The 12,907-nt window shown below is 34.0% G+C and overlaps 2 protein-coding genes across 2 annotated transcripts; one reads left to right on the top strand and one right to left on the bottom strand.

Moving 5' to 3' along the window:
* Positions 1-2,983: 2,983 nt before the first annotated feature.
* LOC104230416 (ABC transporter G family member 26) lies at positions 2,984-7,231 on the bottom strand. Its single transcript, XM_009783216.2, has 9 exons — positions 6,883-7,231; positions 6,058-6,341; positions 5,765-5,920; positions 5,476-5,659; positions 4,964-5,242; positions 4,583-4,858; positions 4,218-4,502; positions 4,028-4,135; positions 2,984-3,342 (listed from the first exon to the last, which is right to left on the bottom strand). Exons 1-9 carry the CDS (start codon positions 7,222-7,224, stop codon positions 3,073-3,075), a joined length of 2,184 nt encoding a protein of 727 aa, XP_009781518.2. The 5' UTR covers positions 7,225-7,231; the 3' UTR covers positions 2,984-3,072.
* A 752-nt stretch (positions 7,232-7,983) lies between these two features.
* LOC104230415 (uncharacterized) lies at positions 7,984-12,025 on the top strand. The gene is made up of 6 exons (XM_009783214.2): positions 7,984-8,299; positions 9,285-9,713; positions 9,941-10,164; positions 10,368-10,514; positions 11,099-11,323; positions 11,423-12,025. The coding sequence occupies exons 1-6, from the start codon at positions 8,039-8,041 to the stop codon at positions 11,694-11,696; spliced, it is 1,560 nt and encodes a 519-aa protein (XP_009781516.1). The 5' UTR covers positions 7,984-8,038; the 3' UTR covers positions 11,697-12,025.
* The last annotated feature ends 882 nt before the right edge of the window (positions 12,026-12,907 follow it).

Raw genomic sequence — 12,907 nt, 5'->3', positions numbered from 1 at the left:
AAAGAATACGTGGCAGTTTCCACATATTTCTTTTGTTTTGTTTTGTTTTCTTTTCGCTATTAGTTTCTTTTCTTTTATTTCATATTTCTTTTATTTGAATAGGAGAAATTTTAGCAAAGCCGATATTATACTATCTAATGAAAAAATTATCTATTTACATGCCTTTAACATATAATTGTACTTAAAGAGTCACGTATTAACCTCTCGCTTCCTCCTCATTAATTATAATATATGTAAATGAAATTTTTTTCTTAAAAATCTTTTTTCTTTTATTTCTTTTTGAAAAGAAAATCAGGAAAACATCATTTACCTAAAATCTAATTCTAATTAAAATGCTAAGTATATGATTTATCAGTATTTAGAATTAACTTTTATATTCATATTAATTTAAAAAAATTCTCTCTCTCATCCACTATATGTCATTATTTTTCTTTTTTTTAAATTTAGTGATATATATTATAATCGCACGAAACGCGGAAAATATCACTAGTATTCAATAAAGAGAGATTATAACTTGCCCCTACCCTGAGGAGGTAAAGAAGTTGTTTCCAATAGACCCTCGGCATTACTCCTTCCAAGAGGTCCCCACCTTGCTCTTGGGGTGACTCGAACTCACAACTTCTTGGTTGGAAGTGGAGGGTTCTCACCAGTAGAGCAACTCACTCTTATCAAGACATAAATAAGAGTAAATAAGACATAAAATAAGGATAAAATAATCTAAACCCCTTATAATTAATATTTTCTTAAGGGAAGTGTAAAAGGGAAATACGACAGATAATTTGAGACCGAGAAAGTAGCACCTTAATTAAGTTTCAAATCCTCATATATGAACCTACTAATTTTAATATATATATATATATATATATATATATATATATATATATATATATATATATATATATATATATATATATATATATATATATATATATATCCCCTTTTCCAACGTCGTAGGATAAAATGGAAAGATAGGATCTTTGTTTTTGCCTTTAGACACAATGAAAAAGATGTAATTATAAAATTCTTTGAGTATAGTGTTTCACTTCCAGAAAAACGAATCTTGTTAAATTTATAATCTTCATTTGCCAAGAGACTCATACATTGTTTGCCTCTTTTCCATATGTGCTTACAATAGTCTCGTTTACTTGCAAATGTATTTTAACTATTCAATAATAATTTGTGTAAAGAGATAATATATGTCTTCTTGAATTAGTTTTGGCAAGAGATAGATAATTTATTTCCATCTACAACTTTGTATCATACATATGTTAAGTAATTTGACACTGTTTGATGTTATAGTTCTATAGTGAATCTTGATATATGTTGCATTTTACCGGAGTATCTAAAAACGTTTGAACAATAAAATAATTCTTTCTTAATTAAAATGCTTTTATTGATCGAGTTAATGTTCCTCGTATTTCTTTTTTTGAAAAAAAAAATGCTACTTTTTCAAGTCCATCGCCCGTCTATATAAGTCGTTAGTGCAGTCGTCATATCTATTTTTCCTTCTTGCAAAGGTAAAATATAAGTTGCAGAAATGCAGGGTAAGACTGTGTATAATAGACCCTTGTGGTCCGGCTCTTCCCCGGACCTCGCGTATAGCGGGAGTTTAGTGCATCGGCTACTTTTTTTTTTTTGTTTTTGCAAAAGTAAAATATAACGGAGAAACAGTTTCATTATTCTTTTTCATGCATCTTATGTAAAAATTAGAACTAACTTGAAAGGAGTTATGTATACAATATTATAATTATAGGGGTGTGAATGTGATTAAACAGTGAGTCATGGGACGATAATTAAACAGTTAGAACGTGGGATGTGGGGGAATGGGGGACCCACAATGAGGATGGCACATGTAGACATGAAAACAACGAATTATTCAACATGCACCTATGACTTTGAATACTATTCCACTTGGACATTTATCCCCATTATGTTTAAAAATAAAATAATATCTTTTTAAAGATATGTAATGTTAAATTTATTCAGCATTTGATTGCGAATACTAGTAAAAATAAAGATAAGATTTATACCAAAATTACGAAATTGTATATTTCATATAAAAGATGAAATTATCTATTCTGATTAGAATTTTAGAGTATTTGGGCCAAGCGACCCCTTACAATTTACTTTTGTGTTATAGTAGAACACACAAAGGACAAAATTCTATTTGAAAGAAATAAGGTTTTAATTATTTTTTTCTGGTGATATTGAAAATGTCGAAGGAGTAAAAGTTAAACAATATTATAAAGGATTTAAAGCTAATCAATGTAGTTTCCCTGTTATAGCTTAATTAGGAAACAAAAGAATGGAATTATGCTACTCCCACGGTCTCATATTACTAGTCATGGCTACTAAAAATAGTTATCTCAAATTATTTGTTATTTCAGAAGTTCAAGACAAAATTGATTTTTCCCCCTTTTTTGCCTTTAGTAATAATTGTTCCTGAAGATAGAGATAACACATAAATAGAATAAATATTTAATGAAGAGAGATTGTATCTTAGACATAAATAAGGGTAGAATAGTTTAATCCCTTTCCTAATTAATACTCCCTCCGGTCCACAATAAGTGACTAATTTACTTTTTTATTTTGGTCCAAAATAAGTGCTCATTTATATAACCAAGAAACAATTCAATTTGTTTTTCTAAAATTAACCTCATGTACGTACCTCTAAAAAGTCTTTTACTCCTCATATTAACTATGCTGCAACATTTAATTAAGGGTAGTTTAGTAATACTAACTACTTTTGTCTAGAATTTAGTATTTTCTTAATGGGTGTGCCAAAAGCAAATTAATCACTTATTGTGAACCGTATGAAGTATTTTTTAAGGGGCGTGTAAAAGAGAAACACGGCACATAATATAAGGCAGAGGGAGTATAAAGGTGGTTTAACTAAATGAGTCAACATTGACATTAGTAAAAGAGAACCATCTTTCTTTCCGGGAGGGGGAATTAGAAGTGAAGTAAAGAAAAGATTGTGAAATTCAAAATGATTGCTTTCAAAAATTGAGAATTCAATTTCCCTATAGTCAATACCAAAGTGTGAAATATCAAGAAATTAAGTTTCACGAATTAAAGATTACAAATATTGATTTTTCTACGAAGGCAAAGGTAAGCTAAGAAGCGATAAGCAAGAGCCATTGCTATCAAAACCCAAACTTCTTTTAAGCCACCTTTTAAATTGACAGTGTCAAATGATGGAGAACTCTGTAGGGTTCTGCATCCTCCTTTGCTTTCACAGTCATATAACTCATCTCCTGAGTATTGCACTTTCAACAGCAGCCTAAATCCGTAGTACATGAATGATAAGTACTTTAGCCACCTCATGAATTTTGGTATATGCTGCAAACAAATACACACACCAACAATACAATCATTTGTATTTTCTGAGCAATTCAACCAAGTTCAGTTACTTTAATGTGACATAAAAGATTATTTTTTTGACTTCATTGTTATAGCGAGTAACCTTCAATTACTTTAATGTGACAGAAGATAGTTTTGTGACTTCATTGTTATAGCGGATAAGAATTCAGTGAATGTAGATAAAATTAGTCTCATGCATGTACTTCTATATATTATTGTTGGGCGTGCGAACAAAGTCTCAGATTGGTAGGTGAAAAGATTGGGAGCCTACGTATAAGGTGTAGGGATCCCTTAATGGTGTGAGGCCTTTTGGGAAAAACCGCGTTGGCTTAGCCAAAGCGGACAATATTATATCATGTTAAGTCTAACTTTGGGCTGTTTTAGCCCAACAATTATCAAGTTATCCCATTTGTTGACAAGTTTGACAGATTCTTGAGCAGAATTTTTCTCAATCCTTTGCTAGCAATCATATAGTAATAGTGATTTACTGTTTGCAAAAATCATTTACCAAAGGAGAGATGTTTTATTTTCTGAGCTTCATTTGTTATTGACATATGATACAAGAAGTATCATCAATTTTAACTTGAGTAGGATTCACTTGGGCCAACATATCCTTTTTGACAATGATTAAGAATGTAATACTACTATGTTGTAATTTGGATACCTGAACATAGTAACCTCCAGTGAGAAGAAACAACATCAATATCAAGGAGGCGACCATCCCCGCCCTTCTGATACTCATAACTGCAGCTCCAAAAAGTTCTCCAGCTCCCTATCATCAGATAACAAATCCATTTATCTTTCCCAAAAATGAGAGCTTTTTTGGTTCGCGAACTTAAAATGATTGGATTTACCTGGCTGGTTATTGCAATTAATAGTGTTGCACCCAATGTTAAGAAAAAACATTGGACAGTTCTCTTGAATCCAGCCATGAAGTAGAGAATGCACATGAAACATGTCGGATATAAAACATGCGCTACCATGTCACACAATGTGCTGCAGACGTAGTAGACGCTTAATCTATACATGTCTGCTTTCCTTTCCTTCACCAAATAGATCTTCTCAAATGGGAAAACATATACTGCTCCAAATATTGATGAAGAAGTCCAGAATATACAGATGTAGAACATTAAACCAATCTGCAATGTAGGTGAAATTAAAGTAAACTTTCTTGAAGATACTATAACAAGGAGAGAAAAAGTTGAATATTGGGATTTGCCTGATCACGAAGTTGAGCTTCAGTTGCAGTTGAGGATTTCCACCAAAGAAGGCCGAGCAATACTGCAACTCCAAGCGATTGAACTAACCTCAACTTGTCAAAATAATCTCTGCATCTTTCCTTGTATGTTCGCTTTGACAGTATCCTGAATTGTTCCCACCAGGATATAGTCCAATCTTTCTTTACTTTAACGGCCATTTGAAGATGCTCTGGTGCCTTAGCGATTTGATGGTTCTCTTTTGGTTCCAACTGGATTTTGTACTTGTGTTGCAGATACTAATTATGGTCATAGACACAATTCTGTGAAAGTATGTCCAATAAAGAGCTTTCAAAGAAACTAAAGAAATGTAACATCAGAACAAGTACAAATTAGAATCTTACTCTAATCACAACCCTCTCTTGTTCAGATGTGCATTGAGGTGGATATAAATCATCAGGAATACTAATGTCGTTTACTTGCCCCGTTGCTAAATCCAGCAAGAACTCTGCTGGATTCATGGCAATTTCCGGGATGAAACCTAGAGATGAGAAGTACTCCATTGATTCCCTGGCCTTACCATAATATACCGGATAACCTTCTGATATCAACAAGATTTTTTCAAACATGTGAAAAATCCTGCTTGAGGGCTGGTGAATTGTTGTTATGATTGTCTTTCCCATCTGACGAACAAAATAAATTAGTATTTCGCCAACTTAATCATAATGCAGAGCCTAATGGTGCTTTCAAAAATTGCCACCTTTGGCTATAGCTAAAACAAGAAAAGAAACTAGATACAGGAGAGTATTGTAAGTAACAAAATGAAATAACTATATGAATATATTGCAATAAATGGATCCATCTAAAAAGATGGAATTATGTAGCAAATCTGTGAAAATATGGCTGAAGCATTTACCTTAGCAAGCCCTTGAAGAATTTGAAGTAGTCTATTTGCGGAGGTAGAATCAAGGCCTGAAGTTGGTTCGTCGAGCAAGAGGAGAGAAGGATCAACAAGGATTTCATGACCTATGCTAGCTCTTTTTCTTTCTCCCCCGGAAACACCTTTAACGAGTCCTCCACCTATTCTCGTGTGACGACATCTATGATTTTGAAATTCATGAATAAACAGTTGCAACAATCATGTTAAGTTTCTTTTAGCAGAGGTGCAGTATGTATTGAAGTTCATGCAAAGGTAGCTCACATACCTTTCCAAGCCTAATTCCTTAATAATAACTTCTGCTCTTTCATACTTCTGGCGTCGGCTCATCTTGCTTGGAAGTCTTAAAAATGCAGCAAAAACTAAGGTTTCTTCAACAGTCAATTGCGGAAAAAGTACATCATCTTGTGTCACGAAACCCACCCTATAGCATTAGCACACATCACAAACAAAAGTCAATACAAAATCATCTACATTGAAAGAAAAACTTGTACCTACTCCTAGTTTTAAGGCAACAGAATAAAAAGAGGCAAAAAGAAGTTATTGTTGGATAGGTATCACCTTCTTTTAAGAGCCGGATTATATGGAATGTCATTGTAAGTGACAGTTCCTCTGACATTTTCGTGCAGTCTTCCGCCCAATATCTTTAACAAAGTTGTTTTCCCACTGCCAGAAGGCCCCATTAAGGCAAGAATTTGACCAGGACCAACGCTTCCTGTTATACCCTTGAGTATATGTTTGTAATTGTCATGCTCAAACTGGGAAGCTACCTTTGATACAACTGCCTTGACAGGATTGTTGGAGAAAGCTTGGTTAATCTTCACCTTGTACTCCACATTTGCAAACTGCATTTGTAACCACTCACATTACAGAAGCCAAAACTCTTAAACTTATATCATAAATTTATCAGGATTTTTTTTATTCAAGTCTGAATACTCTTAGAGAAATTTTTGGCTTCACTACTGTGAGACGGGCGGGAGCAGAGCAGTAGAGCGGGTAAAGCCTTGGTCCGCTGATCATGCCCTGCTCCACCCTATTTAACATTTTTTCCTACTTACAACCTGCCCAGCCCTCCCTGCTCTGCCCCGTTTAAATTTTTTTTTTCTTATTTACAACCTGTCCCATTCTGCCCGCCTTGCTTAAGTTTCCTTTTGACATTTTTATATATATCTTAATATAAGCACAAAATAAAACAGATAGTGAATAGAAATATGTATAAATTCATATAGAAAACCATAAGGAACTAAAATTGTATTCTTCGAAAGAAGGAATGCCCAGTTTAAAAGAACACTGAACTAGGGAATAAAAGAAAAAAACTTAAGAAGCCCACAAATAATTGATAAAATTAATCTAAATGAAAAAATATTTGGTTGGAGCAAAATGTACCTTGAGAAATATGGGAAGGGGTTGATCATTATGAGTGATACATGTATTATGGTCTACTTCTATATCAATTTCAGAACAACTTCTGTTTCTAAGATAAGCTTGAGATATAAACTCTATGTTATGGCCGAAACCATTGCTTCCAGCAATCTGCATGGAGCCAACAGTTGGAGGGGACAACGACAGATCCTCGATTTCATCTTGTGCTACTTGCTCCATGAAAATAGAAAAATTGAGAACTTTTTCAATGGTGTTGGACAAATTAAGTTCATGCCTATTATATATGGTAGAGAAGCTGATCCAAACCAGAATTTTGCCTAAATCTTGAAACTTGTTGAAACACATGCTTTCTATTTGAAAACTAGAAAACTTGTTGGTGCTCTTGATGCATCGTGTGATCTTTGAGGTTATTTTCTAGTTATGGCACAGCCTTGTTGCTCTTCACTTGAATTTATTTTTATACCCTATGTATACCATATATAATTTGAAAATAGTAACAAAATTAGACCTTTTAATGACATCTAAAAACTCTAGGAAATGAATATTTCTAGAAAAATACAAAACATTTTACGATTAAGACAAATTACATAAAAGTAATAGAAATAAGCAGTACTGTCAGAACAAAAATGGGGATTTCAATAAAATATTAAAGAGAAAAAATTATTAAAACTATTTAAAATGAAAGAAAGTTTAAAAGGAACTATACTCCATTACTCTTGGGAAATAACTTGAAAAAAAATGACAAAGAGGAGATAGAAATACTTAAAAGTAGCATATAGAGATAAGATATTATTCATTTATTCTAACTCAGGTAAGTATCAATTTATGTAATCAATAAATTGAAATATGTGATTTTAAATGTCATAATATTTATATAGCTATAAAAATTTTAAAATTTACAATCTTAAATATCTAATAATACTTATGTGGTTATAAAAAAATTTCACTAAGCATCAAATAATAACTTTAAAGTGAAGTTGTATTTAGATATAAAAATATGTCACTTTATTAAATTATTAATATAAAAAATTATGTCACATAAAATAAAATATAAATAATACTACTACTTGAGAAAATAAACTTTATACAGGATGTCAAATGAAAATGAACTGTATAAGCTATCCCCGCTATCTCTAAAGGTCTGCACTCTGCAGAGACAATGGAAAAATCTCAAGAGATTCTACTCAACTCCATCGCCAACTCAGGGGTGACGATACCTCCCGGCATCTCATCGGTCAAAGATCTCACGCCGGAAACATTATTCTTTATCTCCTCCCAGTCATTGCACCTCATTGACCAAAATTCATCCTTTACCTCTTCCTTGCCGGAGAACTCAGTGTCCGACCGCTTAAAGCTCTGCTCCGACCTTGCCTCCGCCTTCAAAACCCTAGGTTTCGTCGGTGACATCAGCTTCCACAAGGTTTTACTTACTACTACTGTTATATACCTCTCCATTTTCTTCTTCTTCTTCTTCTTTTGATCTTATATCTAATACGCCGTCGTTTCGCTGGCATTTTGCACAATTAAGAACTGCTTTTTGCAAACGAAATCGAATTTGATAAGTATTTAGTATTTTTTATGAGTTGGAATTTCTTTTTTTTTTTTTTTTTTTTTTTGCTTTTCTACTTCCAGAGATCTCAATGTTTATTCTGTTGAAGTTTTGTTTAATCTGTCAAATTATCTTCGTTCGTAGTAGGTGCTGCATCTATGATTTAACTGCGTCTTGTTAAAGGAATTAATTGATTTTGATGTGCATTAGTGCTTGATCAGGCAGTGTTACCAAAAGCCCTCTCTTTGCCGCTTATATGAAGCGATGCGAAACGAGGGGTTATCGCTTCCTAGGTGAAGACATGTGCTTCCTTTAAATTGATGACTTCACAAACTGAATTAAACGAAAAGTTATCAGTTCCTTAAATTTCAACTTTGAAGAGTTCGATTAATATTGACATTATTGTATATTGGAGGTTGAAATTAGTTATGTTAATTACAATTTGACTATTATATTACGGAATTCATTTTTTTAAAATGACAATGGTGTTTGGGCCAGCTTGCGAGCAACTCGACAATTCCACTGAGGTACCGGGTAACTCTGTCAACCAAGGTTTGAGTAGATGAAAAGAAATCATCTAGTGTTTTTTTTTTTTTTGCCTCCATTGGGATTTGAATCGGAAATGTCATGGTTCTCCTCCTATTTCATTGACCACTAGGCCTCATTACTAAATTCATATATGTCTAGTTATCTTCTGTGATTGTTTGCTTCACTTCTCTCTTTTCGCTTCAAGCTCCAAGGACTTTGTCTTTTTCAGTTTTCACGCCGCTTTTAAAAATGCTGTGTTGCTACATGTGTCTGTTAGATTTGTCTCCATTTGTGCTTAGAGCAAGCATTATGTCTATTGCTTAGGCAGTTTCTTTATCCATCGGAAGAGGACTTGTACGAGTTGGTCCGATTCTTGGTTGGGAGGCTATCTGATGTTGAAGCTCGAAAAGATGCAGTTTTTGAATCTAAAAGACCCCTTAAGACTCCAGAAGAAAATGTTGATGATACAGGACCACTGCCACATAAGGAGCTTTTGGGAAGAGTGGGTGATCCATTGATGATGATACAAACACCAGAGTCGTCACAGCGATCTTATCTTATCCCGAATAAGATGGATGAGTTTTATAATGGTGTTCATATACCTAGAGAAGGTAGAGTTGACTCCAGCAAGGAGATATCAGGCAGTGAACAAAACGTCCTGGATTTGGTGGAAGGCGTGAGGAGTTCTTTGAGGGAAAATGAACATGATTCTGAATATGGACAGCAATCAACTTCTCCGTGCGTGAATTTGCCTCAGGTACTTAATAGTAGGTGGATTTCATCTGATCTTTAGTGAATTTTTGGTAGACCTGCTTTGAGGTAGATAGGTCGATGTTAATGAAACGGACAAGCTGACAATTTAGAACTGGAGCATATTTGAAGATAGAGAAGTAGGGAACAGACATTGATATTTGATTTTGTGGTTAGGCTTTCAGAAAGCCTCCAGCATGTTATCTTCTCTTATTATTTCATGCCATTCTGCAGATGAACTGCAAAACAGAAACTTTACAAGACCAAAAGGAAATGCTCGTGGAGAAGTCAGTCTCAGGGTCTGTCGAATTACAAAAACTACAAGAAAAGCTTGGTTTGTTGAGAGCAGCAGTTGATATGGGTTCTAATGAAAGTCGTCCCACTGGCTTTTATGTGAATCAACTAAACGATCCGGTGGAACTGAAAATGGGCAAAATTGTCGAAATGGAGAGCCACTGGTAGTATAATGATCTGTTGCTTATTAAGTATCCCCAGAAGACCTCAAAAAAAAAAAAAAAAAAAAAAAGTGGAAGGGTTCAGTCTCATGCATGTTATAGACTTCTAACATCATTTCTTATATTTTTCTTTTTGAAACTTGGATAACTATCTCAACTGTAGTTCTGCCTATGCAAGCTCGGGATAATTCTAAAGTCTCTTGCAGGAATGATAAGAGAGCGGCCCTTGAGCAGGAAAAGAGTTATCTTGAGGAAACGTTAAAAGCAACAGAGCCAGAGAGCTATTTAAAATATAAAAAGTTGGAAGAGATTGAGTTGGAGCTGGAGTTTATATTAGCTGAAAAGAAAAAAAGGTAGGTCATCATCAATTAAGTCATGCAGACTCTCCATCGCCTTTTAGATTACCTAGTTTGACTAGGAACAATATTGAGAGAAGAAATTGTGTTGTAGCCAATGAAAGAAGTAGCAGAAGAAATCATAGAATAGGAAACTCTATTTGTTCGATTTTGAATCGGTAAATGTATTAGAGGATAACAATTAATATGTGAAAAGTGGAATATTTAGTTGAAAATATGATACGGCATGATTAAGTTACTATACAACATTATTGGTTCTTATCGGTTGGATTCTTTGAGAATAGAATCTGTCGTTACTCATTAGGAAAGAGGCTAAATAGTGTGGGATAGAGGGATATTTGTCTATATATAAATCAGAGCTTTTTACGCGGCTTAAAGCCTTAACATCTTACTGCATGTAAACTGTCAAGAATCTATGACTGGAACAGACACTAACTGCATTGCAGATTGTCATGGTTTTGTGAACCTTGAAAGCTGCTAGACTGTATGTGTTACGAAGTTAACTCATTTCTGTAAGTATGTTGAGAAATTGCATCAACGTGGTAACTTTGTCTGGATGTTTGCTATCTGTCACTCTGCAGAGAGGAGGAACTTATTATACTCTCAGCAAAGGCCGAGAAGCGGCCCGAATTGGAACCTAGGAGTACCTACATTCAGCGTATTGAAGAGATCACAAAAAACAGCCGGAAGCAGGATGCTGACATAGAAAGGATCTTAAAAGAAACAAGGGAGCTTCAGTTGGAGAGCAACTCTATCCAAGAACGGCTTAATCGAACTCATGCAGTGGTGGATGAGATGGTGTTCAGGTACAATCTTTTGATATGCTGGTGATTACAAAATTGGCTGTGTTAATGAGAATGTAGATTTTTCTAATAATGTAAATTGTCTATATTTTTTTTTACAAGGGAGGCAAAAAAGGACCAGGTAGGACGGCAAGCTTACAGGATACTTACTAGCATCCATGACAGCTTTGAACAAATAGCCGAAAATCTTCTTGCAGCGGATAGAGCCCGAAGAGAAGTGGCTGATTATGAAGGCAAGCTTGCAACTATGGCGTCTCGGACCGTTGATATTGACAAGCTGAAAGCAGACCTTGATATCATCAGGAGGGAAAATGATCTTCTTGAAGCACGTCTGTCCGAGAATTTGTCCAAAGACTCGTCACAAAGTGTAGGGTAGAACGGCCGAAGTTGATTGATTCTTTAAGATGAAAAGCTTGAATGTTGGGAACTCTTTTGCTGCATTTTTTGAACTGTGACACCACACACACAGTGAGTGAGTGATGATAATAAGGCTCCCCATTTGACGATATTGAGACTTGCTCTGCATGTTCTCACCCGAGTAACTATAGTTGACGTTGCCTGTAATCATGAGCCTTGAAGCAAACGTGAGGTTGCTTCCACATTCTGAAATGTGGGGGTCTGCTCTTCTTTATTTTTCCTTCAAATAATGAGAAGCCTGACTAAGGTTTTACCATTTTAAACATACGTCCATGCTACTTTTTGATTCTTTTTTCTAAGCGAAATATTTTAAATTGTTGGATATGAAACTACTCTTGAACATTACAGGCATTCTTCAAATAGTGACCCAATACATTTCAGAGAATAAGATTAAGTTGATACGACCATTCCCTTTTATTATAGTTTAACCGAGTGGATGGAAGCAGCCAAGAAGGGAAGTTTTTAAATACCAAATCCCCACCTCACTCGAGGAGACTGAGATCTGGGATAATTTGGTTGCTCACTCACTACTTTAACGAGTTCTTGATACTGTGACTGAGTTGCCTCCTGCTCCTTAAACCTTCAAATTTCTATTAAAAATGGAAAAAAACTATTTCTCTTTTAAGAATTTAATTACAAAAAATTTAAGTTCTACTCGCTGAGAGTGTAAGTATTGGATTGAAATGGATAGGAGTCGAATGGTTGTGGGCCGAGTTGGTTGATCCAGGGGTCTAGAAATCTGAAAATGTATTCTAAGAATTGGCCCCTTTTTGAATGATATTGGACTTTACAAAGATGATCCAATTAACATTTAAAAATCTTTCTCTTTAAATTTCACTATGCTTCCATAATTCTAATAATTTATAATAAAATATTATATTTTATAGTTATAATCATTCATGCATGTATACATATAATAAATCAAAATTAGTAAATAATTCTTTTATACTTAATAAAATGATGGTGATTAATTAATTAACTAAAAAGATGATAATATAACTATAATAAATCCAAAATACTAAATTATATTAAAACTAATAATTTTATTTCTTTACTTAAAAAATCGTGATTACAACAAATATTTCGGATAAAATAAGGTCAAATATATTTAGTAAATTACTAATAATTTGGAAGCATAAAGAAATTGATTAAGAAAAATGAGGGCCAAAA

Source organism: Nicotiana sylvestris, chromosome 7 (genome assembly GCF_000393655.2).
Source record: "Nicotiana sylvestris chromosome 7, ASM39365v2, whole genome shotgun sequence".
Classification (NCBI taxonomy): Eukaryota; Viridiplantae; Streptophyta; class Magnoliopsida; order Solanales; family Solanaceae; genus Nicotiana; species Nicotiana sylvestris.
The sequence above is the reverse complement of the archived record's forward strand: the minus strand, read 5'-3'. Positions and strand labels throughout refer to the sequence as shown.

Excerpts from the sequence above, each read along its gene's own strand:
- LOC104230416 (XM_009783216.2), bottom strand. The coding sequence starts at position 7,224 with ATGTGTTTCAACAAGTTTCAAGATTTAGGCAAAATTCTGGTTTGGATC. Across the intron at positions 5,921-6,057 it reads AATCCGGCTCTTAAAAGAAG|GGTGGGTTTCGTGACACAAG; the intron begins GTGATACCTATC and ends CTAATGCTATAG. Across the intron at positions 3,343-4,027 it reads CTGGAGGTTACTATGTTCAG|CATATACCAAAATTCATGAG; the intron begins GTATCCAAATTA and ends ATTTGTTTGCAG.
- LOC104230415 (XM_009783214.2), top strand. The coding sequence starts at position 8,039 with ATGGAAAAATCTCAAGAGATTCTACTCAACTCCATCGCCAACTCAGGG. Across the intron at positions 10,515-11,098 it reads TTAGCTGAAAAGAAAAAAAG|AGAGGAGGAACTTATTATAC; the intron begins GTAGGTCATCAT and ends GTCACTCTGCAG. Across the intron at positions 11,324-11,422 it reads GTGGATGAGATGGTGTTCAG|GGAGGCAAAAAAGGACCAGG; the intron begins GTACAATCTTTT and ends TTTTTTTACAAG.